At 43.6% G+C, this 27,475-nt stretch overlaps 2 protein-coding genes across 4 annotated transcripts; one reads left to right on the top strand and one right to left on the bottom strand.

Moving 5' to 3' along the window:
- The first annotated feature begins 1,087 nt into the window (after positions 1 to 1,087).
- Positions 1,088 to 6,881, top strand: LOC100834147 (condensin-2 complex subunit H2). Of its 3 annotated transcripts, XM_014898026.2 has the most exons (12): positions 1,090 to 1,282; positions 1,317 to 1,521; positions 1,945 to 2,044; positions 3,317 to 3,420; positions 3,502 to 3,638; positions 3,724 to 4,216; positions 4,308 to 4,483; positions 4,574 to 4,747; positions 4,839 to 4,928; positions 5,745 to 5,846; positions 5,924 to 6,079; positions 6,152 to 6,881. In XM_014898026.2, exons 2-12 carry the CDS (start codon positions 1,332 to 1,334, stop codon positions 6,485 to 6,487), a joined length of 2,058 nt encoding a protein of 685 aa, XP_014753512.1. In that variant the 5' UTR covers positions 1,090 to 1,282; positions 1,317 to 1,331; the 3' UTR covers positions 6,488 to 6,881. The 3 variants fall into 3 exon arrangements, with proteins under 3 accessions (XP_024313622.1, XP_014753512.1, XP_024313621.1); XM_024457854.1 differs by having other exon boundaries at positions 1,088 to 1,521; positions 4,842 to 4,928; XM_024457853.1 differs by having other exon boundaries at positions 1,090 to 1,521.
- A 947-nt stretch (positions 6,882 to 7,828) lies between these two features.
- Positions 7,829 to 19,162, bottom strand: LOC100833838 (abnormal spindle-like microcephaly-associated protein homolog). Its single transcript, XM_024458147.1, has 19 exons — positions 18,393 to 19,162; positions 14,450 to 14,917; positions 14,271 to 14,351; positions 13,998 to 14,111; positions 13,736 to 13,924; positions 13,267 to 13,332; positions 12,734 to 12,790; positions 12,172 to 12,288; positions 11,976 to 12,089; positions 11,795 to 11,902; positions 11,564 to 11,711; positions 11,017 to 11,196; positions 10,076 to 10,939; positions 9,766 to 10,007; positions 9,554 to 9,682; positions 9,218 to 9,407; positions 8,853 to 9,078; positions 8,307 to 8,465; positions 7,829 to 8,218 (listed from the first exon to the last, which is right to left on the bottom strand). The coding sequence occupies exons 1-19, from the start codon at positions 19,038 to 19,040 to the stop codon at positions 8,080 to 8,082; spliced, it is 4,239 nt and encodes a 1,412-aa protein (XP_024313915.1). The 5' UTR covers positions 19,041 to 19,162; the 3' UTR covers positions 7,829 to 8,079.
- Between the last annotated feature and the right edge of the window lie 8,313 nt (positions 19,163 to 27,475).

The following is a 27,475-nucleotide window of genomic DNA, read 5'->3' as shown; positions in this document are numbered from 1 at the left end:
TATTTTCGCACATAGGGAGTCTTAGACAGTTGAAGCTTCGCACACGAAGGCGAGATGCTTGTGATGGTCGTGAGATGCGGCTGAAGGCGAGATGCCGAGAAGGTGTTGTGAGATGCGGCACCCCTGTGTGAAGCTGTGCCGTGAGATTAGGAGGATGGAGCCATGGCATGCAGGCCCGAGAGATCCGGTCAAGGAGATGGCATGTGACGGAGTTGGTTGCATGCGTCGTGGCCACATTAGAGGAGAATCCTGGAGAGATTTCAGGGTTGTTAGACGTGGATTTGGTTATGGGCGTGAGGCCCGGTAGGATTAGTTTCAGTTTCCTTCGTGGCTGTGCACTATAGAAGGCTTGTAATCACGGTTGTTCTGGAAAAAGAAGTGAGTAAAAGGAAGGAGAAAGGGACTGCTGCGTGGGGCAGTAGGTTGCCAAAAATACCTTTGTGTTCTTCTGTTCGTGTGTTGCCGAGAGAGAGAGGGAGCTACAGCCAGAGGTAGAAGAACAGGAGTTGCAGACTCCTGTCGCGGCAAAAAACCAACCTGAGAGCAGCTGCGTGAGGCAGCTCGAGGAAGAAGAAGGAGCAACATCGGATAGCTGCTCAAACTGGTGGCGTGTGGTGAATTGGTGACATTGTCAAGTAAGTTGTTGGCGGTAACTAGGCTACCACGAGAAGTAGAAGCATGGCTTAGGGTTGAGATTCGACGTCTAAAAACAACTATACTCCCTCTGTCCCTAATTAATTGGTACCGGCTTTTTTGCAAAGAAATCCCTGTAAATTTCCAAAATAAACCTGCAGTCCACATCTTCAATTAAACGTGGACTGCGTGTTAATTTCGAAATTTTACAGGTTTTTTTCGCAAAAGTTCCAACAGAACGTGGACTGCAGGTTTATTTCGGGAATTTACAAGGGGTTTCTTTGCAAAAGCCGGCGCTAATTAATTAGGAATGGAGGGAGTACATCCGAATAAATCATAAAGTCAGGGTTCTTGGTGCAAATGTTATCTGCTCACTTTATCCATCTACTCTAGTTTGTCCTCAAATTGCACAACGGCCCTTCACCAAAACTCGAATCCCGCCTCTCCTAAGTCCTAATCCATCGAGCGGGAGAGCTCCAAAATCCAAAATTTCCCCAATCCCCTCCCAAGTCCCAACCCTAACCCCCTTCCTTCTCCCTCTTCCCCTCCACGCTCCCCGTTCCAAGCACCCTCCCCTCCGGCGGTCCACGCTTCTAGGTTCAAAGCCAGCACCCGGCAAGAATGCCTCCTCGCGCCCAGTAGCTTCGTGGTCCGAGCGCGAGTCCAAAAAAAAAAAGCTTCGGGTTCGAGGGGAAGTCATGGAGGACGGCAGCGGCGGCGGAGAGGGGAGCACCAGCGGAGGGAGGTTCCAGATACTGCAGGCGAACCGGGACCCCGAGTCGAACTGGGAGTTGGACGTCGCCAAGAGCCTCGAGGAGTACCTCCTCAAGATCTGCTCCGGCGAGATCTCCGGCGAAGACGGGGCCCACAACGTCAACTTCGCCGAAGGTGCGGTTGTGTGGACGGTAGACGTGTTTCTTGCGGCGGACGCGTGAGGTTTCTTTGAGGGGTCGTGTAATGTGCCAGGGTTTTCTGGAGTTGGAAACTGGGAGGATCGAAAATTTCAATTTTTTTTGGCTAATTTGGTTGTGGATGGAGGTTGAAACATGTGGAATCGTGTGAACGTTGGGTGGTTTTAGTTTTTTTTTCGTTGGGGATTGATCTTTAATCAAAGCAGGTTTAGGTGGACTTTGTTCTTCCTCACGCTTAGAAAACCTGGTCTTTCATCGTGGTTGATTTCCCCTTTCTTTCTTTATTTCCCAAGGTTTCTTGAGACCAACGCTAATTTAACCAGGGTTTAGCACTGAAAGAAAGTTACTTTCTTTTTGCAAACCCTTTTGCGCTGTTAATTTACTGTCACTTCATGTGCAGCGGCGCTATTACTCCAGGGATCAGTTCAAGTTTACAGCCGCAAGGTGGAGTACTTGTACTCATTGGTGCTAAATGCGTTGGAATTTCTCTCGCAGAATAAGTAAGGAAATAGTAATTCTGTCTTCACATCACCCGTTGTATATTACCTTGCTGAGACTTGACATCGCATTCAGTCTTACTTGAAATGGGCCTCAAACTGCCCGACGGTGATATGCATGTTCTTGCAACTTTATGTTTGTTCCACATCTTATTTCGGAGCATGATATGGCAAATGAACAATTGGACCCTGATCTTTACTTATAAAGATCTGAGTTGGTGGTCGTCAATTCACTCCTATACAACTAGAAAACGAATGTAATCATACGCATTCAATATGGTAGATATATGTATCATGTTCTTTACAATTAACTATATTGATTAATATTTCCGTAGCAACACACGTGCTTTTAGCTAGTTTAGGGAACTATAGGAGTACTAAACTAGTCATTTATGTTGAAATCAAGAGTCCAGAAACAACTATAGGTACAGGCCAGTAATAAAATCTACTGGAATTTATTTGTGTTTGGTTATCTCGCATATGTTAGGTTTGTACCCAATGTACCATACTAATTTTTTCGGTCATGACCAAAATATCAGTCCTTGTTTGGATGGTCGCCAAAATGTTTGGCTTGGCAATGCCCCTTTGGCAACCGTAGTGCATTTTTCTTGCCAATCCTTGCCAACTCATGCAAAAGGAAAACCTTCCCCAAAATTGGACGCAGACCAAACACCACTTTCTTTCTTTAGTTCTTAGTTTAACACTTGGGATTTAAATCATGTGATAAATGTTTTACCCCATAATGTCTATGCAACCTTCCAGTGTTGGATTCAAAATGGATGACTCAAATTAAACTCCACTGGGTGGATTTACCCCCCAACCCCAAGGAATCAACACTCATCACATTGTTAAAGAGATATGTTGTGAAGTTTTGCATGATAACTATCTAACACATCACTGGAGCATTCTTAACTCTTAAGTAGTACTCCCTCTGCCCCATATTAAGTGTGGCTGATTTAGTACAAAGTTGTACTAAATCAGGGACCCTTAATATGGGACGGAGGGAGTACATTCATTATCGTGCTACTTTTAGAAATAAAAAGGTATCGTCTCACTACAAGCATAGGATAATGTGAACAGAAAGTGCTTCTGGTTTCAGTAACAGCACTGGTTCGAACTTATGGCATCCCAGTTAATTGTGATGCTTTGGGTTGTCCGATCGAGTACTCAACTGACATTGTCTTAGTACATGTAGTTTTGTTTGAATCCTATGACAGATGATGTTTCTTCTTTTTGGTTAGCTGCAAATTGTCTAAAGCATTTGAACTATAACAGGCAAGATCAACAACAAAAGGGTTCTGCGGAAGCTAATGAAAATGATCCTAGCATTACTCCCAATGAAGAAGATGATATGTTTGTAGGGTTAGATGATGTTCCAGGTAAGTGGACCTTTTACCAACCAGTTGCTTTACTTTGAATGCCATGGAGCTAGGCTTATATTTCCCCTTTTAAACTATCAGCGGAAACAAGAACCACTTTGGATAACAGTCTTGACCGAGATGATTTGCGAAGAAAAATTGTGAGGCCACCGGCAAATCTATTGGTGTTTGAAGGAGACGGTATTGATAGCGAAGCAAGCGAGCTGGATTCGTATTTGGTAATCTTATATCCCTTTACTTGCACTTGTGACTGCTAACATGTACAACCGTACTGAATTAGTCTCAGTTGTTTCTTTATTGCAGTTAGCAACATGTGGTTTTTATGGAGATTTTCTCCTGCTAGATCCATGTGATGCACCAGCTGTTGTTGACTTTTTGCAAGGAAAAAAATCAGGCGAAGAAGATATTCTGACTCACAAAGGTGGCTTGGCACGGTCTAAAAGTCGAAACAATATCTTCACTTCCCCAAATGGAAGATCTGGGGGTACTGGTCTAAGACGAACCCCTGGGAAAGTCCAAGAAGGAAATCTAGATCAAACTCAGGAGAGCAATCTTGATCAATCTCAAGAAATAAATCCAGATCAAACTCAAGGAGATGCGTGTGACTTCAAAGTAAATGACAGTAATTGGTCTGATCATCCTGTTGACCATGATTTTCCTGATGCGAACATGTCCCAGCCAGATGATGCAGATGCTGGGTGCCCAGATCTTGGGGATGATTCTGATGATGAGGATCCATATAAACCTTTGAATCCCCATGATCCTGGCAACCTAAAGATCAGACCTTATAGGAGAGGTACTGGAAGATGTTATTCTAGACAAGGTTATTTTTTAATTATGTTTACTACTTATATATTGAATCTCCTTTGCCCATCTGTTTGGAACAGTTAAAGGTTTTGCGAGACATGTTATTGGTGCTCCAAAGAAGAAAACTCTTGCATATCTATTTCCTATGGCAAAGATGGATGGTGTTGTTAGTCCTGAACTAGCAAAATCTTTTGAAGTGCATATGTCTCAGCAGGAAAAACTCCATGCGTCCGAATCACTTCCTCTTTATGAAAAGGTGCTCACATTGTTGCGAAAATGTGCTATTCCAATTACACATGTCAGATATTTAACTTAGTTACCTTGTTGCGACCCATCGAATGTGCAGCTTAGGATGTCACTTGAAACCGGAGATGAAAATTGCCATGTGTTTGGAGATTTGAAGGATGACAATGAGCCCAATATTGCTGTGAATGATTTTGATGATATTAATGAGCCAGATACGCTGAATGATATGTATGACATGGATGTTAATATGGACATACCAACATACACAGATAAGGTTTATTTCTTTAGTTTTCTATTGATTGGTCGCTGTGTTCACTCGCTCAACAATTGGGTAGCATGACATGCTTATTTTACGTCTTGTTTAGAAGGATGACGCACCACTTGATGAGGCTCAAGTTACACAGGAAAGCATGGATGGACATGAAAGCCTTGAGGATTTGTGTCGGTCACATCTGGTAAATCTTAAGTACCATCAATTCACATCTAAGCCTCTTAGTGCCGTTCTTTTTCAAATTCACACCTATTCCGCAAGTAATTCGGTGCCATACAAGTTACCAACATTTATTAGGTGGCCAGGTGTGCTACTGTGAATCTTTTTAGAAAACATTTTTAGGGTTTAGCTTACGTATCATCAAACCATTTTGTTTCTTCTTCTTTGTAAATTTGTCTCGTCACATGATATTGGAGTTCTGTAGCTAAGATATTGACTAATGGTTCTGAAAGAATAACATTTGATAATTACCGCCCGCAAATATGCTGCCATGTTGGTGTCTTGGTGCTAAACTCACAACAAAAATGCTATGTTGTTATTGCTGATTGATTTCAATGTTTTCTCACTTTTCTTGTATGCGGTGGTTAAGTCTTGACATTTTGGGCTTATGTTAGTGGTCCCCAAATAGATCAGTGTTATTACTCAAAGCCCTTCATAGATTGAATAAATTGCTAAATTTAGCTCTTGTGATGGCTGATTTGACACAAACGACACTAGGTATGAGTTGATTCTTCCTTTTGCACATGCTTTTTTATCCCGTACCATGTGGCATTGAAGATGCTGTTTGTTTAGCCATTAACCCCCTTACTATGTGGGACTCTTTGTCTTCGGGTTATTCTTGTTTCTTTTTGCCAATGGGCAAATCTGCACAGTTTTTTGCACATGTCACTTTTTGAAAACTTTTGTTTTTGAGAAACCAGAATTCCAATTGATTACAGGCTAATTTTGAATTATGCTTTAAATTTTTTCTTAACTCAAACTAACATGGGACCGCTTGTAGGATCTTCTACTTGCTAGCATAGCTGAGGCCGAACAGCAGACCGAGCTGGATGCACGAGTTTCAACTTGGAAAGAACGAATAGAGCATGCCTTGGAAGAGCAGGTCGGTTGTAGGATTGAGCTGCTACTGTTCTGCATATATGAAATTAGGACTCACCACTACTATACATGCCTTTTCAGGATAGAAACCCGCCTTTTGATATCGGTGTTTATGGAGAGCAAATCCTTCACACACTCTCATCAAAAGCTGACACAGGGACTGCGTCATTCAGTGAGATTGTTAGTGGCAAACCAAAGTATGAAGCTGCAAGAACATTCTCTGCCCTTCTCCAGCTGGTATAGCCCCCTTTCCTTTCCCAATCACATTTCAACGCAAGCAAACGTTTCTGAGCTTCATTCTTATTTCAGGTGAACGGCAGAAGTGTTGATTTAGACAAAGGACTAAAAGGACAAGCTACGAATGAGTTGGTGTGTTACACAGCTGCCAACCCATTCCATGTAAAGCTCATTGGTCCCAACCGGAGACCAGAAATGGAGGCACGTTTCGCACGTAAGAGAGTCAAGTCCCCTCAACAAAGCTGCGGCGAAGATGGTGGGCCCTCTCTGGTGCAACAGAAGTCTTCTAAGGAGAAGCCACATAAAAATGGCAAGGCTTCAGTTAAGGCAGCAGTTGGATTGACACCTGACGGGAAGCGAAGGCGAAAGTCGGTACTGGTGCAGGCATTCAATCTGGAATTCAGCTGATGCAATGGTGTCAGACTTCTGACTCTGGGCATTAGTAGTGTAATCTTTCTATCTTGTATTGTTGATTGTCTAGCTGATGTCAAGGGGCTGATGAGCACAGGGTAAATTAGTAAGTTGTGATTTAGGGCCTAGCTAGAGTGCTAAGATGGTACTCCCTCCGTCCCAAAATAAGTGACAATTTGTATAAGAATCTGTACAAATCCATGTCACTTATTTTGGGACAGAGTGAGTATATATTTGTACAATAGACCATCATGTTGCTCTTGTTCTGTATGTATATTATTATCAACCCCAAGTGTAATCTTAACCTGGCAAACTTTGGGGGGCTAGAAATGCCCTTGTATGGGCAAACACATTGATTAAAATTCGTTATATAATTCAGTAATTTGTACTACTTGGGGAGCCTATTGTCTGGTGAAACACACGGAACTGCTATCTGCATCTCTGAACATGAAGTGACGAGGAAGCAGTGCAATGAAGCTAAGTTTCCTAAAACGGAAGCAAAATGAGATGTGCCAGTGGATCAGCATGCAGTTAGTTCTACGGACTTGTTACGGCATTGCACAATCGGTACTTGAATTCAGATACTTCTCAGTTCTCAGATACATCAAGCCGATGTTCTCCACACACAGAACAATGACACAAAAATCCATACGAATTAGCTTGGCCACACATCGAAACAGTTCAATCATGGCTGTCTACAACAGTGGCGGAGCGTGAACAAAGCACTAGAGGGGGCCAATTCCATATCAAAACACGTATAATATGCATGAAAAAAGTGATAAGTAATACAAAAAATACTAGGATAATTAGTTAAAAATGTCATGATATTGTATTTGTGTTGTTCACGCAAATACGACAAATATATCTTGCGTTTGATTTACATTATTACATACTTCCTCCGTTTCACAATTCTTGTCTCAAATTTGTCTAAAAATGGATGTATCTATTCCCAAAAAGTGTTTAGATACATGTAATATTTCGACAAGAATTATGAAACGGAGGGAGTATATTGTTGTAATTTTCAGATGGAAAATAATTAAAATTTCCAATTTTGTGTTTTCCAATTTACTGGAATAAGATAAAAGAGAAATGAGAGGAAACAACATAAGTGTGTACATATGTGTTGGCTTGCCTTATTGTGAATTTGTGATGCATAGTTGAAGAGCACGTGCAGCACAAGATGCAGGCTCACATGGAGAATAGGAGATGGCCTTGTGCTGGAGTATGTGGGAGCTAGAAATAACTGCAGCAGGCCCGCGTGTCATGGGCAGGGGTCATGGGGAGAGGAAGAGAGAAAGACAGACCCGTGGCCTTCTAACAGACTAGCGACGGACGAGAAAAAAAAAGGGATCGATGAGTTCTTATCCGGGCAGCGCTACAGCCATCACGGGCTACAGGGCGAAATTGATGTAGTTACTTGTCGATTGGGCTATTGGGAAAACGAGAAAAGAAGGAGAGTTACACGTTGATGGACGGGCCAGTGAAATGAGTAGACCTATAGTTCAGAAATTGCAGTTTTGGAAGGGGGGTTGTTGCCCCGTTTCGCCTCCACGTAACTCCGCCTATGTCTACAAGATCAATTCCAGAAACTAATGCCTCCTGATGTTAGATCTAGCTTTCCGATTAACCAGATCATAGAAGTCATCGGTGAGAAGATGGTAGAGACTGGCAGCCTCCCCGAGGCGCCGCCGTGCACTGTCCTCCTTTTTTGCTCCGGTGCGACCGTTCCTTGCAAAGACGAGAAGCCATCAGTCAAGGCAGTGAAACACAAAACCATTTGGTTCAGCTAGATGAAGGATGTTGTTCTTTCTTTCACCTCTTGTCATGCTCCACCTTCTTCTCAAGGTCTTCCACCACACTGCACAGCCTTTTTATGCGGTGTTGTAGGACTCCAGCAGTGATTTCATGGCCCTCTTTGGACTGGCACAAGTTCTTCAAAATACCACATGCAATGAAAAACCCGTCCTCTTCGTTCCTGAGGGCATGGATGGAGAAAGAACATGTCAACCATGTTTTCCGATGCTTAGATATCAGGACAAAAGGACAGCTAATAATTCTCAATCTGATATGTTGCTGGGGATGAATACATGTGAGTTGGGATTTGATATGAAGACAACCAACTTGGCTTTGGATGTACACAGAGGCTACAGTGGCGAAGTACTTAAACATGGGAAATTTACAGGAGAACACCAGCTTCAGTGGAGTTTCCAATTTGATGTAAAACATGCACATGATATGTTCGTTATGATGTACTAATCAATAATCATGTCATATGAATATGCTAGGAAGTGCTCCCTCCGATCCAGGTTAGTAGTAACTAACTGGAAGACCTAAAAACGAACTGAATACTGCAAGAAATTACCTCAGCAACTCCTGGAATATTATGTTAACTAATTGTGGAGTGTTAGCTAACACTGGTCGAAGATTTGGGAAGCGTGCAATGTTCCTCAGAGTAATCAGCACTTGCTTTAAGACTTCCTGGTCAGGGATCCCGCGATTCAGCTTAGGGATTTGCTTCAAAAGAATGTCTACAGCACCCGCACCAACAAGTGTCTCGCAGCATTTCTCAGAAAGCTCTGTAGCAAAACCTGGAGGAGAAACAGTACATACAGAGTACACCTGAGAACTCTTGAAGAAAGCACCTAGGAACAGAAAACAGTGTGTTCCCAACAGCAACATGAAACCTGGTTGGAGATTAATTCTAAAAAGCGTAAAGAATATATTTACTTAATGTTGTGCAAGTTTGTCGAATGCTGCTGATGCTCCTACAGTCACTGATTTGCGATAGTGCAGCAATTAGTCTGTTGAGCAGGCGCATGCCATCATCAATTTGTGAAGAAGCCTTCTGTATTCTAGATCTTATATCAGCAACTTCTTTCTTTGAAGCTTTCCTCACATGGTAGGCTTTAATAAAGGCCTGCGAAATTCAGTTTGTTGAATGTCAAATGAACACAATGCATCAACATAAAAACTACAACTAAATGCTACTCCATACTCAATCATGTACACAAGAAACTGGAATTGTTATGTAAACGCATCATATGGTTAGAGATCAGTTACTACCTGGATAACAGTAATACACTTCTTTTTTCTAAAAGCAGCCCGTTGTGCTATCCAACAACGAACATGGGACTGGATAATAATTGCAGCTCTTTTCCTTGATTCAAGAAACATAACCTTTCTCCACCGTCTCTGCAAATAGACTGGTCATATACCTTTGCCCCTTAAATGTCGCTGTCCAACAATGAAATTGGCAAAAAGAGAAGCACACATACTTGAATGACGTAGACACAGCAGATAATTCGATTTACTTTTTTCCGAACCAACCAACCACGTACCGAGGATTGAATTGAGATTACTGATCTTCTGATAGACCGGTGCAATAGAACTTCCCTCCACCATCTTTGTAGCCTTAAGATTGAGTACACCACAATTTTTAGTTCAATACGTTGGTGATATCTTTCGTGTTGACTTCCGTCAAGTGCAAAAGTTCCTTTGTAGGCTTGCAGCGAAGAACCTGCATGAGTAGTGCCAGTCAGTTAATAGTGAACAAGAACACATCAAGAGCCAGAATTACATACTAACCTAATAGTCGCTTTCTAGCTAAAAATCCTCTGGCAAAACGTTGAATTACTATCGTGGAACCGCGATTTTGTTGAAAAGCCCAATGGCACAAGTTGTGTCTTGTTACAGATTGGATGGCAATGATAGCTTCAACTTGCTTTGTAAAACACATTCGCATGGTGAAACCACGCCAGTGGCTCTGAATTTTGATTGCAGCAGACATTCTTGAGTATCTTTCGTGTACATATCTTCTGTATGCAAACTGTATCTTTCGAGCAGCCATTACATCTTTGCAAAGCAAGAAATCGACCTGTGCAGATACAGGCTGTTCATTCTGGAATGAAGCTCCAGAAAAAATATTGCCTCCACAGTCCATATCATCCTCATCATGCACAAGTTTAGTGGCTGATGCTATGCTGGCAGTCTCAACCTTAAATAGGTGGTGACTGAGAGAATTAATGGAGACACTCTCAACCATACTCTGATGTGGACTGGGAGAAGCTAAAGAATCATGCCAACAATTGCAGAGCTGAATGATAGGAGTTACATGGTTGATGTGTTTGTCACCAAGCTGCAGAGGAGTGGCATCTATACAGTCAGTCTCATCAAGGCATTGAGGGTTAGCAGCCGAAGCTGTTGATGTACGCACATCCTTGCATGGTATGGTTTCATTCTCACCATCACACAGTTCTTTGCAAACGCAATCAGTTTTCGATGAAGCTCTAGCTTTGAAGAACTCATGACTTTCAAAATGCTCAATGTTCTCAAGCCTCTTTCTTCCCCTAATCCAAATCCTTACAGCCTGCTGAATCACAATAGCAGATCTTCTCATTCGCACAAATCTATGTCTTTCTAACATAAAAGTGAAATATCTGTTGAAGTTTCCTGAAAATAAATGGACACTAAAAATTATTATGAAAAATCAGTGCATAAACAATGACTAATTAGTCAGGGAAATATACCATGCGCTTCCTGGCGAGTAGAGAAGGCAGCAGTTTGACATTTACATTTGCTTTTCATGATGACAGATGACCAAGCTCGCATAGCACCTTGCAGGATAGCTATTGACTTCTTAATCTTAAGATATTTGTTCTTTGCAATAATTTCTCTGACTTGAGTCTGTATAATTGTAGCAGCCCGCTCTGGAAAAACAGTAGCATGAATTTTACTAATTTTCAGCGGAATCTTGTGTTGCCAGCAAAGTCAGAAACTGCCTAATTAGGTCTGCCTAATAAACTAGAGCATCTTTCAGTCAGATTGAGATGACACCGATTTTATTTAGCAGCAGAAAATATGACTAGTACTTTTCACCGTATGTTTGAACAAAACTACTCCTTTTATTCCTAAATGTAAGACGTTTTACATTTAGGAGTAAGACGTTTTACATTTAGGAACAGAGGTAGTATATTGTAAGAGCCTTAAAAGAAGTGGCAGTTCTCATCTTGTTCGATGTAACAACCGGACAACTAAGCTTTTTGCTAACCAAATGAAGTAGTATAAAGGACAAACCCTGGCTAGTGCATGAATTATCTGTGTTATCTCTCTGAGGGGATTGATACTTCACATCATTCTTTCCCAGAGATATAATCATAGCCGAAACTTTATTCTCCAGGCTTTGGTGGTCCAGCCTCGCATTGGTTAAATTCCTTAGTTGTTCCTATACAAATCAGAGAAGGTGTTTCATTCATACTGAACAGAACCCAAGGAGAGAAAATGTGAAAGTGGTGAGAAAAGATTTACCAATCTTTTATCACTAGTCAGATGTGAACATAGAAATGCAATCAAAATTACTGCACCCTTTTCATCAAATAATATATCACTGGCTAAGATGCCACTAGCTGGAGAATCCTGCATATTGCAGAAAAAGCATGAGACGTATACACCTCCTGTCTCCTTATTGTCCAAATAAATAAGATACTACCTGGAGAAAGTCTCCAAGAACCTTTTCCATTTTGTTTGTTGGACAGCTAGAGGTATCAGTGAAAGTCTCCTGTTCATAACCAAACAATTCCTTTCGACAATCAGAAAATGTTTCCTAGGAAGCAACATAAAAAGAAAGATGAGAAATGACACTAAGAGTAAATGAGCAGAAAGCTTTGATGGAAGTTAAGGACAACCTTGGGTGGACACCTCTGAATGCCAATGTTCAAATAATAATTTATAAAGTAGTTCAGCGCTCTCCTGTCAATCTTAGAAGAAGTTTCCACGTTTATGTCATATTTTTCACATACCACCTGTAAAAAATTGAAAAAAGTGTTTTGTGTATCAATTACACAAACAATATGTCAGACAGACAAATGGGAGTGTAAGGTTAAATGATACAAGCTGAAGAATGGTAAGGGCAAAATAATCAATAGTTAGGAACTGATGAAAGTATAAAATGCTAGGATGAACTAAAAACCTAAGGGTGCGATATATGAGCACACAAATCCAAACATTACGAGACAGTGAATGTCATCAAGTTACATACATTGTGAGCATAGGAAAATAGAAAATATGAACTGCTTTCAGCAGAAATTAAAATTGGCAGCATCATACAAATATAAGGACATTTTCAAAATACATATTTACGGAGAGTATCCATACTGCGTTTATAAATATAATAGTACTTCGTGGGCATAGCACAGGAGTTAGGACACAACAAGTAGGCAACATAAAGAACAGAAAAATAGCACCTACCTGAAACCAATCATAAAGCAAGCCCATGTGTGACTTGGTCTCAGAGACTGGTTGTTCCTGGCATGAAAGAAGTATAAAAGCCTCATAAAATGACAAATATTATTCCCAATCAAAACCATAAATGCAGAGCCACACTTATATGCCAGCTTTATCATGGAATTTTGGTTTGTTGCTTGGGAAATAATAGATTGCTACTGTCAGGTATGTATGTCTTGTCCATTTCAGCCAGTGGTGCAAACACATAATTCTCTCTCTTTACTGTTGACACTTCAATGTGAAGTGCAGTGGGACAGAGTTATTTTTTTTGTTTTTTTTTTGTTTTTTGCTAATGCATGCAGGACTTACTGGCAATAGTTTAGCACCGTATGATTCAGTCATAGTTGAATTGAAACAAGAACCACACGTAACACACAAGGACCATTTAAGAAATACACGTCCGAATCTTGTGTAATAGGATGGTACTTATATCCAAAACTGTGTACAAAGGTCCATGGGGAATAACTAGATTGATCTTCTGAGTACAGGGAACTCACCACCGTTGGTGCCTTTAGCCTCGATAGTTCACGAGCTAGTGAAGTCTTGTTTGCTAGCAAGGGTAACTGCACAAGAGCACAAGGTTATAAATTTAAAGGATGCTGACAAACAAAAGATAATTTATGCACTATTTCCAACACAACTTTTTTCTTTTACAAGTTAGATTCTGAAACAAATTAGTCTACACTGTGCAGGACAGTCATAGCTCTTAGGGAACCGTTATAAATTGTTTGTGACATAATTTATCAACATAGATAAGAAATTAAGAATATATATACTAGGTCACAGAAGGATCAGAAGACTAAAGCATACACTTGCTAACTGAAAGTACATCATACATTCATACCCCAACTGTAACGCAGCCTATGCAACAACTAAAAAAAAGACTGACCATCGAGCAATCCAGAATTGTAGGTCGAAAAACTTTGATAGGAGTAAGGCCATCATGAATGGCATGTTCAGATCAACCTGCATATGGATGAAAATGTTCCATAACAACGAAAGAATTAGTTCCTTGTCCCCATTAGTAATGTCTTCTGCTGAAATTGTGACTCCATCTGCATCAGATATTGGAACGCCAGCTTTCTTGATATACTGGATAGCCATGGTGCAATTGTGCAATTTCTTTTTATGCGTGTCTGAAGGAGCAATCACTTTCTGAAATAAAGTACATTATTACCGTAAACACAATGGCGATAAACATCTGGCTGATGTGGGGGGAAATGCATACCAAAATGATCGAAGTGTCAGAAAGAAGGAGATGAACAACTCTACAAAGAATTATGCCATCAAGGAGATCTTCAAATAAATTCCCTATAGTGAAATCATACTCTGATAGAGCAAGCTGGTAAGGAAACATAGTTAGAAAAAAACACCAAATACCCAAAGGAAACTTATAAGAAAAACTCAAGATGACAAAGCTCAGCACTATGTTGCATAGTTATTTTTTTTTAATTATTTGTTGCAAGTTTTTGGCACACAGTAACACTGGCAATCAGCATACCTGTTGATAATTCAGTATGTAGCCCATGGATGATAGGTGCATCAGGAGATCACCTTCTCCATGCATGGCCTCGCCCAAAGACTCTACGATTTAGTAAAAGAAGACAAAGAGCAGCTGAATAAAACATGTGCAGGTTGACAAATAAAATTAACAAAAGTAGACGGATTCAGACATGTTACCCTGGATATTTGCCTGCTAGATTTTATGTGGCTTTGGTGGCAAAACAATGGAGGGGATCCACCATCAAGGCTATCGATTCCAGATTCAAGAGGTATGGCACTTTCCATTTTCGCACTGTCTAAAGCAGCAACAAGAAGAAACAGTCTTTTCAATATGATGTTGCCCAATGCTTCGGTATAACCTGTTCTGTGGAGCCTTTCTACCAACTTGTTCTGAGCAGAAGTCTTTGGAGCCACAAGTTGACCAAACAACTGCTTCTCCAGAATAAGTTTCAGAAAGGGGACCTCCTTGTCCTGTTTCCGCAATCCATTCTGCAGCAAGCAATCACCCCCAAGCACAATATGCAAACCTATTCTGAGCCACTCTGGATTGTAACACATGAAAATTCTAATCGCATTCTCTTTCAGCCTAAGATCTGTCACAATAGGGCAATGGGCTTTCATCTTCAGTCTACTCCCATCGATGTTCTGCAGACGAAAAACATTACTAATTAGAGCATCAGTGGTGGTGCTATCTGGAGTCAGTTGAAAAGTTTCAGCGTTTAAGATACTCTAGTCCGAGTCAATCTTAGATCACTGTACTTAAGTTACTATAGGGAAGATTAGAGATAGTGATTATCATTTTTAGCACTAAATCATTTTGATTCACAAACAAATAGCAAGTGGTTTCACACAATAAAGAGCACAAAATCCCAACATACAACATGTGTCCAACTCACCCAGATCTTTCCATCACACATATGCTGTACTCAGGATACCACACTGTCCAGTATCATGTCTGTGCCACAAATGAGAATTCGTAGCATGCCATTACAACAAAGATCAGCCTCAACTTTACAGCCATCTCCAAGTATCGAACTACACGGCCAATAAAAAAAGCTGATGTAGAAGATACAGGGCACCGACACCAGGTAAACTTTAATCCTATAAAAGACTCAATTGCCATCACCTTCGGACCCTTTTTCATCACTTGTTGATTTGGCAAGAATCAGTTAAATGAAAACAAGCATGGATTATATGATGATCTAAGAAAGTAGATAATAGTATGACATTATCCTTTGAACCACATCACTTGTTTATTTTTTTCACCACTTGTTTATTCTTTCATCGCTTGTTGATTTGGCATGAATCAGTGAAAGGAGAACAGATGTGGATTATATGGTATGAAATAATAGATAACAGCGGAAGTGACCCAATTTAGCCCTTCTCTGCAGAGTAGGTTTCTCTCTTCCCGCGCTAACAGTTTTGGCAGGTTTATTGTGTCTTTTGCGTTTGTGTGGTTGACATCTAGGCCAGGGTCGTCCGGTGACGTCTCTTGTATTAGCGGTCTTGCAACCACCGTTGTCGATCTTGTCTTGAGTGGTCGATTGTTCCGGTCAAGCCTTAGTCTTGTAACTATTTTCTTCCTATCAATGCATCGAGACTCAAGCTTCGGGAACGTTTGGTTCCTTTGCTCGGCTGGCCGATCTGGGCGTTGCTAACCTTGCCCCATCTGTCCGTTTGGATGAGGAGAATCAGGAGAAGTTGTTGAGGATGAGATCGTGGTTTCCGTGAGGAACGGAACATTTTTCCTTCGCGCGAAGCGTTCTTGCCGTCAGAGGCAAGCCGATCGGGCTCTCCTTCGTGGGCAAGCTTTTTCTGGCCCGTTGAGGCAAATTCGCTCTCAAAAGCTAGGATATTTTTGCAGTTCCAAAAGCCAGGCCTAGCCCAGCAAGGCTAGTTTCGTTTTTGCCTGGGAACCAAACGGACCCTTCGTGTTTTCTCGAAGAAAAGACAACAAATATTAGTACAACATTATCTTTACACATGTGGTTTTAGTCCGTAGCAATGCGTCGGTATTGCGCTAGTTCAACTAAATTCATCTGCCTTGGTCTAACAAAATGTTACAAACATGTGAACTTCCGTTAATGAAATTTGGTTACATGATGTCCGAAATTGATCCTTTAGCAAACTATTCCCTCAATTTGCAACATAGGTACTGTACATATTTTGACTGTTCAAATTCATGCTTTGACAGGATTAATTCTAAAAATTGATACAATAGGACTCAGAGAAGCATGGTCAATTTTCAATGAAATTGAAGGTACAGGGCGAAAAGCATGTTGCTCTCAAAACTTCACGTCAAAGTTCATAATTAGACGTTAAAAAATATGGCTTGCATTCTCTCTTGATTTTTGAACTCTCTGAATATTCTTCAGCAATTTTCGCTAATAAAAATTCAGGACGAAAACTCCTTTTGTCAAAAAAACAAACATGCAAAAATTCAATGCCATATGTCTTGTCTAATGATCCAGCAATGCACCTAAAGCCTCAAAGCTCAATGGCTCGAATGACTGAATGAGTGCTGGAACTGGGGTGGAAGGCCCTGCTGATCTAAATTTAACTCGTGGAATCTATACCAATATATTAAATTGGAGTTGGTGGTGATGGTACGGTCGCCGTAGGTCCTCGATACTTTCCACACGACCCTCTCATGCCCGACCCCTGTCCCCTCTGTCTGTCGCACCTATCCCCTCGATCCATCCTCCCCGAACTCTTCTTCCTCGCACCGCTCGATCTGCCTCCTACACGAAGTCCAACTCCTCCCTTCATCGCCATCCTCGCTCGTTCTCCATGCCGCCGACGCCGCTGCTCTCCCCCGCCGCGCCGCCCTCTCTCCAGTCCTTCTCCGGTCTCTCTACTACCGATCTGGCCCGCGCGACCACTCCCGTCTCCTCATCCCCTGCCCCGTCCCCTCCCCCCGAGTCCCGAGCAGACTCGATCTGGGCATCTGACGGCCCAGCGCCCCTTGCCCTTTTCGCTCATCCGGTGCTCCCGATCTGGACCAAGGACGCCGAGCCCCTGCCCCCTTCCCTCTTCATCTATCTGGACGGCTGGCTGTAGTCTGTGGAGGAGATCGACGGTGTGTTCTAGCAGAGGCGGGGCGAGCCGCGAGCGAGGTAGGTGGAGCTCGGCAACGACGCTGCAGTCTGAAGACGGAGGCGCGATGACAGTGCTTCAGAAGATCGGGAGAGGCCGGGTGGCGTTCGATGACTAGGTGGAGGCGTAGGACGACACGCTGCCAGTTGCGGAGCGCTCGGGTCCCGTTGATGGCCAGATCCCACTGACGAGGATCCGCATGGGGAAGACGATAGTGCCACTCCTTCGTCTGGCCTCCGTCTGGCCTGTGTCGTCAAGATCCTCTGCGGCGCCCTCTCCTCGGCGGGTCGATCGGGCGCCTCCTTAACTGGTTGTCAGCACGTCGCGGCTGCGGATCCGATGCGCGGTGGCGGAGATGGGCATAGCGGTAGCACGGGCGCTTTCCTCTAGAGACGCCGCAGCAGCAGCTGCTCCCGAGCGGGCGTTCTGGCGCTGCTACTGCCAACGCTTTTCTCTATTTTTTCTTTATTTTTGCTGAAATCTTGGCCTAATTGATGGTACATGCAGACCATGCTTTCTAAATTTAATTAGGACATGAATCTGCTCTGAAAATTCCATTGATTTAATTCCCCTCCGTATATGATTTTAGTTTTACCATTTTTCTGGATCTATTTTTTGACCCGATTGGACTTGATCATATGACTAATCGATGATGTGCTGGATCCTTGATTTTCCTTAAAGATCATGGTTGAAACAGGCCCAATATATGTGGCATGGCATCGCAGAGATGCGTGATGGCATGAAGGGAGAGCAGCATCTCGTCGGGGCTAACATAATTTTCATATGGGCTAAAAATTATAAAATATGAAATTATATCGGAAAAGGCGTTTTCGGTAGACTGAATTAACGTTTTTTCGATCAGAAATTTCGGTAACTGCTAGAGTTGCTCTCAATACGTAGCTATGTGCAAAAGACACCACTTTTGAAAAATTAAGATATCATGTTTTTCAATTTCTTTTCTTCCGTAGCAATACACGAGGCTTTTTGCTAGTAATTAATAAATGGGACCTAGAAGAATCTTTACCTTGCAAATTCGGCACATCATGACGAGCACCTCCTCGCGCGCGTCCGTGCTCATGTACTTGTCCATTCTCTCCTTTACATCATCCAAGCTGCACACCTCCCTCAGGGAGTCCCTTAACACAACCTCCATAGCAGGCGTCATCGCCTTCCTCCTCTCCCCACAACGATCCCTACCGCGGTGCCGCTTGGGGCTACTTCCGGGCGCGCGCGCGCCATCGAGAGAGTCGCGCTTGCCCGCGACGGGGGCCCGGGTGGCCGTGGGGGACGCAGCAGGGGAGCAGCCGCAGGCGGAGGGGTCTCGCAGTAGGAGGGACAGCCATGACGAGGCGGAGGCCGCGAAGGCGCGGAGGGCGCGCTCGCGGCCGCACTCGGCGCGGCGTGCGGAACGCGACTGGTCGAGCTCGAGCGCGCGGAGGCGCCGGGCGAGGGGCGTCGCGGCGCCGGCGAGGGGCCTCCTGCTGCCGACGGGCGTCGGTGTCCCGGCGCCGGTTCGGGGTCTCCTCCGGCCGAGGGGCGTCGGGGTGGGGCCAGGGAGTGCTGTTTTGGAGGCAGTGAAGAGGAGCGGGACGGGAGATTTGGGGTTAGGTTTCTGGGTGCGGAGATTGGAGACGTCGCGGAAGGGGGGATCGGTGAGCTCGCATCGGTTCATGGCGACTAAGGAGAGAGGTTCTAGAAGATTCTGGAGCGGGTCGAAGCCTCGAAGGGCTTCTATGGGTTCAGGAATCAGTAGCGCCGGAGCGGGGGGAGAGGGGGTAGTGGTGGGGACGGGGGATTTGGGATTTGAGCGGGAAATTGTAGGTGGACGACGAACGGTCGCATTTCGAAATGAACGCTCCTCTGCACAGAGACACAGGCCCACAGACAGTACCCCTGTTGTATGTTTCGATTTTTATTTCTTTTGACTTTTGGCAAATATTGAAAATCTTATACACCTTCATACTTTTATGATTAGAATTGTACTATTTAAAGGTGTCAATTTATTGAAATGTTACTGCACTTTTGTTTCTAAGTTATATTCCCTCTGTCCAGTATTAAATGTCGCAACTTTGTCTAGATATATGACATTTAATACTGGACGGGAGGAGTATATGGAGTAACTTTGAAACAAAGTTGTGACATTTAATACTGATCGGAGGGAGTATATGGACCGTCTTATCGATGTGATCTTGTTGTTCGGCTGGGACAAATTATAATGTAACCTTTATCATAATTTGTTTGTTTTGGGTTAAGTTAATATATCGGACTTTGGTTCATTCTCGTATATCATCTTCTAACAAGGCGTTGTGAAAATTGAAGGTGCCTCTGAAAATAAATATTTCTTTTGATTTTTACACGGGGTGTCATTTCAGCGAAGGACGATCTGCTAAAGCGGAATTCAAAGAGTTGTCTAAAATATTGTGTTTGTCATGAGAATGGGACTACTGTTCATCTTTTTTCAGTGTCATGGATGGAACTATGGGATCTTTAACCATAACTAATAAGACCTGCATGACCTCTTCGAGGAAATCAAAGTAGTTATTGTTGTGGTGCATTGCTAGCTAGTTCTAAGTTATTGGCAGGTTACCTGCCTCTCCACAGTCATTTTTCTTCCATTTTTACCTCATTGTATGACTTCTTTTCTTTGTAATGCATCACGAAAATTGTCGATTTGTATACAGTTTCTCAAACAATCATTTAACACACCTAGTTAAAACCAAGAGAAGATTAACAAATGGTTGTGATTCGGTTCTCTTTGGAATGTAAGTATTTAAAAAGGCAAAATCCAAATATCATGACAAATTCAAAGTGCACTACCTAAAAAAAAATTGTAGAAAATGATGGGAGGATATGTTCGAATGCTATGCAACACCGCAGGACTTTTAAGATTAGGTATTACATGATCGGTGAAATGGGCTGTGAGAGACAAGCGAGAAAATGTATTGCAACTCTCGGCAAAACTTTCTATAACGGTACCACACATATATCTCATCCTTTTTGCGTCGATCATTGGCCCTAACCACCCCCCCCCCCCCCGCCCCTCTCCCCTTTTTTTTTACGGACCTTGGCATATATAGCTATGCTATTGCGGTGTACTCTTTAAAATTAACTTTGAGAAATTGATAAGGTCAAATGGCATTCTCTATTCTCTGCAACAAGCTCTAAAGATGAAAGGATTCGATCACAAGTGGTGTGAGCGGAATAAGGGTTAATAATGGCATTTCCCACTATTTCCAAACTAGAAAAGGACTGACACAAACAGATCTAGCTAGAGACAACACAATGGCTTCCGGCGGCCGAACGGAGGAAAGATAGTATACGGAGTACGAAAGCTTATGGCTTATCGACAAGAAAAAAGAAACTGAAGAGGCAGGCGTTATGTTAGGCGATGGCGACGGCGACGGTAGGGGGACTTCCACGGCGACTGCCGTTGGTGCAGGCGCGTGTGCCGCGGCTCTTGCCGGCGGTGAGGCTGCCTCGGCCGCAACCCAGGCCGGGGGCTCAAGGCGAGGGGAGCAGTTCCCCGTATCTGGGGACAATCGGGTCGGAGACAGCTGGTCAGGCCCAGTTCTGGATGAGTTTGACAGGATCGCCTTCCGGCGTCGAATCTTGGCGATCATCGAGGAGGGCGCCAGATCGAAAGAGGGGGTCGTCCTCCCTCCCAGGAAGGTGCAGAATCTCCCACCGGACCTGGAGGAGATGCGGCTGAAGCTTGCGAACCTGATCCGCGTCGGCATCGAGCAACGCAAGCACGCATCGAGAATGTTCCCCGGGACCAAGTCGCGGATGCTTTTGTGATAAGCTGCAAGAAAGTTAATCTGCTTCCTGTTGAAGTGCACAAAATTTCTGACGGTCTGATGGTGGAGTCCACGGAGGTGTACAAAAGCAATGTTAGCAAGACATATCTGATGAATGTGATGCAATATCCTATGAGATGGGGGACCAAGCCAATTTTAGTGCAAAGAAGCAAGAAAAATCTCATGATCGATGACCTGATTGATCTGCTACAGGGTAAATTCGTGAGAAGAAAATTCACCAATTGGAAGGAAATCGAATGGTTGCTGATAATGCATGAATTTTGGCCTGAACCGGGGGGAATTAGAAGGACCTTTATTGATTTGCATTCTCGCTTAAAACTTGAATTTAGTGCAGGTTCTGATGAAGGAACAAGAAGCCACATGATCAGCAAAGGAGATGACATGCCACCAAACCTTACTTCTGCTGAAGTTACTGTTGCTGCCTCTAAAGCCAAGGTGAGCTGGCCTCATCGAGACCGCATGGACAGAAACAAGGAGGGACACCGGAAGCGTTACAGCAGTGGAGCCGGCCCGAGCAGATCCCACATCAGCGTTCCTCCGATAACTGAATGCCCTCCTTCGGATTGTACTATCATCCATGAACTCCACGGGGAGGAGACACAAAGAAATGCTGCTGTTTTTGCACAGGTTCAGGCACAGGTTCTTGCCAAGAGAGCTGAAGACAGCAGATCAGGAGAACTGGGACAGAATGACAGCACCGAAATTCAGAAGAAAACCAAGATGTCTGACGAGCATGATGGAGGGGCTCTGCAGGATCAAGGGGCTACACCGGATGAGGAAGTACACTCGGAGGCAACCAGCCATGGGGCCGCTGGTCAACTAACAACTGACAGACGCGAACGACCGCGTCTGTCAGAAGCAATGAATCTTTTGTGCTGGAACTGTCGGGGAGTTGGGCAACCCCGAATAGTTCAAGATCTTGTACGCCTAGTCCATGCTTTCCATCCTAAGATTGTGTTCCTGTCCGAAACGAGGCAACGGAAAGAGACAGTTGAGGGCCTTAGATGGAGAATTGGGCTCAAGAATGTGTTATCTTTTAGCGAGAAAGGAAAGGGTGGTGGGTTAGCTCTCTTTTGGGATGAGAGTTTAGATGTACAGTTGCTGGGTATGAGTGGTCGTGTCATCGATGTAATGATTAATGATTTACCCAAAGGAATAAAATGGAGATGCACTTTCGTTTATGGAGAACCTCGTACCCACCTCCGCCACCACATGTGGGAGTTGCTTCGCCAGCTTAAGCCCTCTGTGGATGGTCCTTGGTTACTTGCGGGAGATTTCAATGAGGTTACGTGGCAAGAGGAACATATGTCCTTCCAGGAGGTTATGTGGCAAGAGGAACATATGTCCTTCCGGAGACGGAGCAATAAGCAAATGTGTGACTTCCGTGAAATTTTATCTCATTGCAATGTTTTTGACCTTGGATTCGAAGGTCTGCCCTGGACTTATGATAACAAGCAGCAAGGGAACATGAATATAAGAGTCAGGCTTGACCGAGCTGTGGCCTCGCCGAGTTGGTCAGACATTTTTCCCAATTGCAAGGTTAAACATCTAGTTAGTTCTGCCTCTGATCATTGTCCGATTTTGATTACTCTGGACAGTACTAAACGGGACAGACTAAACAAAGTCATATGCGCTATGAAGCAACTTGGGAGCATGCGCCTGATATTGATCTTGAGGTTGCAGCAGCTTGGGAGTTTCAGAGTAAACCTGTAAATCTTGGTGACGTTACTAAGAACTTGAATGGTGTTCTGCAGTCTCTGAAGTCTTGGAGTGCTCGTACGATTGGGTCCATTCCTAGGAAAATTGAGAAGACTAGGAAGAAATTGGGTAAGGCTCTCGGCAGGCCGGATGCTGCTAGTCAAAACCAAGCTGTATGTCTATCAAAAGAACTCGATCGTTTGTTGGATTCTGAAGAAGTTTATTGGCGTCAACGCTCTCGCATTGGTTGGATCCGTGCAGGTGACCCAAATACCAGTTAGTTCCACCGGAAAGCGACTTGGCGGGCTAAGAAAGACAATACGAATCAACTGGTTAAACCTGATGGCACTCTGACTGATGACACCCAGACTATGGAACAAATGAAAACTGAATTTTTTCAGACTCTGTACACATCTGACCCTTCAGTGAGGCCGCAGCTGGTGACTGGAACTTTTCAGCCGATGATTACGGACCAAATGAATATCGATCTTTGCAAGGAATTTTCTGACGAGGAAATTAGTAATGCACTTTTTCAGATCGGGCCCTGGAAGGCCCCTGGACGGATGGCATGCCTGCTCGATTTTTCCAGAGACAATGGGGTCTTATTAAAGAGGACATTTGCCGTGCAGTTAGAGAATTCTTCCAGACTGGAATTATGCCTGAGGGCGTTAACAATACTACCATTGTGCTTATTCCAAAGAAGAAGGATCCAGCAAATTTGAAGGACTTCAGGCCGATTGGTTTGTGTAATGTGATTTATAAAATAATCTCCAAATGCATGGCTAACAGACTTAGACCCTTGCTGCAGGATATCATCTCGCCGACCCAGAGTGCGTTCATTCCTGGACGTATGATTACGGATAATGCTCTAATTGCTTTCAAATGCATTCATTCTATTTAGAAAAGCAAGGATGATAGAGGTCGTTTCTGTGCTTACAAATTGGATCTAGCGAAAGCTTATGACCGTGTGGATTGGAACTTCTTGCGGGCTGCTATGACAAAGCTCGGATTTGCTAGTATTTGGATCGATTGGATCATGACTTGTGTTTCTTCAGTAAACTACAGTGTCCGCAGGGTGACCCATTGTCGCCATACTTGTTCTTGATTGTGGCCGAAAGCCTATCGCTGCTGCTCCAGAGAGAAATTATGTCTGGTTCCATCCAACAGCTACATATTTGCCGCCACAGCCCTGGTATCTCACATATCATTTTTGTTGACGATAGTTTACTTTTCTTCAAAGCTAATCAAGATCAAGCTCAGAAAATTCAGAAAGTGCTGACGATCTATGAAAAAGGGACAGGACAGTTGTTAAGCAAAGAGAAATGCTCGATTATGATGGGAAATAAATGTTCAGTTGGGAACAGTGCAACCGTCAAGCAAATTCTGGGAGTTCAGTCCACGTGCTTTGAGGCAAAATATTTAGGGCTCCTGGTTCCGGAAGGGAGAATGAAGGATGGAAAATTTCAATCGGTTAAGGACAAACTGACCAAGCGATGTTCAGACTGGACCGAGAAATATCTCTCTCTAGTGGTGGCAAGGAGATAATGATTAAATCTGTTCTTCAGGCAATTCCGACGTATACTATGAGTATCTTCAAATTCTCTGCTACTTTATGTGAAGATCTATCTAATATATCTCGAGATTTCTGGTGGGGGGATGAGACTAATCATCGCAAGACACACTGGATGAGCTGGGATAAACTTAGTAAACCAAAAGCTTATGGTGGTATGAGTTTCAGAGATCTGCGGATCTTCAACCAAGCCCTGTTGGCGAAGCAAGCATGGAGACTCCTAATGTTCCCTGATTCTCTTTGTGCGAGATTACTAAAAGCCAGGTACTACCCACATGGAAAACTCACTGACACCGCTTTCATCCAGAACACTTCGCTGGGTTGGCAAGGAATCATGCATGGGCTGGAACTTTTTAAAAAAGGTATTATTTGGCGTATCAGGTCAGGTTCTCAGGTACAAATTTGGAGGGACAATTGGATACCTCGTGGTCATCTCAAGGTGTCGACCCCTGCTAATAGCTCCCGAATCAAAGCGTGTTGAGGATCTCATTAACCAGGACAATAACACCTGGAACACTCAGCTTGTTCAGTCTGTTTTTCATGCTTTTGATGCTCAAGAAATCCTTAAGATCAAGCTGCTACCTGCTGGTAACGATGATTTCATCGCGTGGCATTATGAAAAGTCAGGGATTTTCACAGTTCGCAGTGCGTACCGCCTTGGACTAAATCTGAAACAAAACTTAACTTCCACCGGTGCTAGTGGGTGCCCTGATAGCGGTAGGAAACTCTGGGACAACATCTGGGAAGCCCCTGTTCCCCCAAAGATTAGAGTGTTTGCTTGGAGCCAACACACTTGCGGTTCAAGAAAATAGGCATCGTCGTGCTATGGATCTCCTTCCCACTTGTTCAATCTGCGGCATGGCTCCGGAAGATGGATACCATGCTGTCATGGTTTGCACAAAGGCGAAGGCACTCCGTGATAGTGTTCGTAAGCAGTGGAACCTCCCCCCTGAAGACGTACTCTCCTATACTGGTAAGGACTGGGTTTTAATTTTGCTAGATCGAGTCTGTCCTGATTTTCGTGTCAAGCTCCTCTTCCTGTGGTGGCGAGTTTGGCATTTACGAAACGACATCATCTTTGCCAAGGGGGATGCCCTTGTCGAGGCTTCGGCTCACTTCCTGTTTAACTACCTTGACTCCCTGACCACGGCGGGCTCTAGTGATCCAGTCATTGATAGTAAAGGTAAAAGGAGCCTGAGTGGTCCGATGAAGCCCGTTGTTACTTATGTCGGACTGAAGACTGGGTAGCACCGGATCAAGGTTTGCTCAAAGTTAATGTGGATGCTAGTTTCCTTGAGTCTAATAATTCTGCAACATGGGGGGTAGTGATTCGTGATCACAGTGGTAAAGCCTTGGTGTCTGCCCGGAACATCATTACCGATTGCCCAAGTGCTGAGGCAGCAGAAGCTTTTGCATGTCTTGAAGGCGTTAAAATTCTACGCACGGTGTCTGACCGTCCAGCCATTGTTGAAACTGATTGCCTTGCTGTTTCCTTGGCCATCAACTCTTCTACTAAGGATCGCTCGGTCAATTGTGGCATTTATGAGGATATCAAGCTGATAAAGCTTTTTGACCCTGGCATACAAGTCCGTAAGATTAATAGATCTTGTAATGCTGTAGCCCATGGTATCGCTAGTTGGTGTCATAGTGTGTGGTGTGGTGGTGTTTTGCGTGACTCTGTGTCGTCCTGTGTGATGAGTCGGGTTATGCGTGATTGTACTCCGAACTCTATTATTTCTTAATACACAACCCACTTTAAAAAAAAAAGAAAAGAACTGACAAATGGTGATCCCTTATCTCTGTTACTTTTCAATATTGTTGTTGATGTGTTGATTGTTCTCCTTGCATGGGCAAAAGAAGATGGCCAAATTGGAGAACTGATCCCTCGTCTGGCTGAGGGAGGAGTTCCTATCCCCCGATTGCTGATTGCTGATGATATAATTATCTTCGTGGAGCACGACTCAAAGAAATCCGTTATTATGATGCTAGTTATGTGCGTCTTTGAACAATTATCAGGCCTCCAGATAAATTTCCGGAACGGAGATCTTCTGTTTTGATAAAAGCAAAGAAGATGAACTTCAGTACAAACGTTTATTCGGGTGTGGGTCTAGGGCTCTAACGTTTTGCTATCTTGGGATTCCTACTCGTCGTCGGATTATTTAAAAAAATAGTTCGTTAAGGATCTCTTTGAGAAGAAATTTAGATATCGAGAGGACAAGTTGCTCTCGTATGGTTTTTCGCGCAAGGGGACGTGTTGGATTTAGGGTGAGGAGCTAGCGGACCGGTGCTCCACCAGCGGCGTACCGTGATCTAGTTTCACAACAGATCAACACGGGTAACAAAAAACAGACAGGAGTGATTCGAACTACAAGTTCGTGGGCGGGCCTATAGCATTGGATTCTCCCTCACGTCACATGCCACGGCGAGGTAGACACAATTGCGAGCGGCTCGCACGCCACCTGCCTGACGCCGCCCTGAGCCCCCTGCCAGTTCTATGCAACGCTATCTGGTCAAGGGCCTAGCTAGACCGCACTGCTAGTGCCTGAGGCGGAATGTGCAGCTGTGCCGGGTCCCTTGCTTTAATTGTGATCCGCCAATGCCCGCACGCCACCGCGTCCTTGCCGCTCCTGCGTCAGTATCAGCAGTACTCCCTCAGATCCAGTACAACTTTCTATTTAGTACTCCCTCTGATCCATATTAATTGTCTCAAATTTGTTCAAACATGGATGTATCTATGTCTAAAAAACGTCTAGATACATGTAATATTTTGATAATTAATATGGGTCGGAGTAATAAATATGAGACAATTATTATGGATCGGAGGGAGTATATCATAAATGTTCTTGTGACTGGAATATTCAAATTTAAGCAAAATTGAGGAGTACATTTTGGAAAGAAAATCATTACCATTTAATATCGTAGGTTCAAGATTTTCTGAAAACGAAAACCTCCTAGAAAAATCAAAACAACTAGAAAATCACGAATGCTTCGTTCACTAGAGTGTTTCAATTTTAGCCAAAA

Source organism: Brachypodium distachyon, chromosome 1 (assembly GCF_000005505.3).
Source record: "Brachypodium distachyon strain Bd21 chromosome 1, Brachypodium_distachyon_v3.0, whole genome shotgun sequence".
Taxonomy (NCBI): domain Eukaryota; kingdom Viridiplantae; phylum Streptophyta; class Magnoliopsida; order Poales; family Poaceae; genus Brachypodium; species Brachypodium distachyon.
The sequence above is the reverse complement of the archived record's forward strand: the minus strand, read 5'-3'. Positions and strand labels throughout refer to the sequence as shown.

What these genes read in the sequence shown, in the direction of transcription:
- LOC100834147 (XM_014898026.2), top strand. Translation starts at nt 1,332, where the DNA reads ATGGAGGACGGCAGCGGCGGCGGAGAGGGGAGCACCAGCGGAGGGAGG. An exon ending in AGGGTTAGATGATGTTCCAG is followed by an intron (nt 3,421 to 3,501) that starts GTAAGTGGACCT and finishes TTAAACTATCAG; the next exon opens with CGGAAACAAGAACCACTTTG. An exon ending in ATTTGTGTCGGTCACATCTG is followed by an intron (nt 4,929 to 5,744) that starts GTAAATCTTAAG and finishes GACCGCTTGTAG; the next exon opens with GATCTTCTACTTGCTAGCAT.
- LOC100833838 (XM_024458147.1), bottom strand. Translation starts at nt 19,040, where the DNA reads ATGAACCGATGCGAGCTCACCGATCCCCCCTTCCGCGACGTCTCCAAT. An exon ending in GGCTAAAGGCACCAACGGTG is followed by an intron (nt 12,791 to 13,266) that starts GTGAGTTCCCTG and finishes CTTTCATGCCAG; the next exon opens with GAACAACCAGTCTCTGAGAC. An exon ending in TTCTTGGAGACTTTCTCCAG is followed by an intron (nt 11,903 to 11,975) that starts GTAGTATCTTAT and finishes TGCAATATGCAG; the next exon opens with GATTCTCCAGCTAGTGGCAT.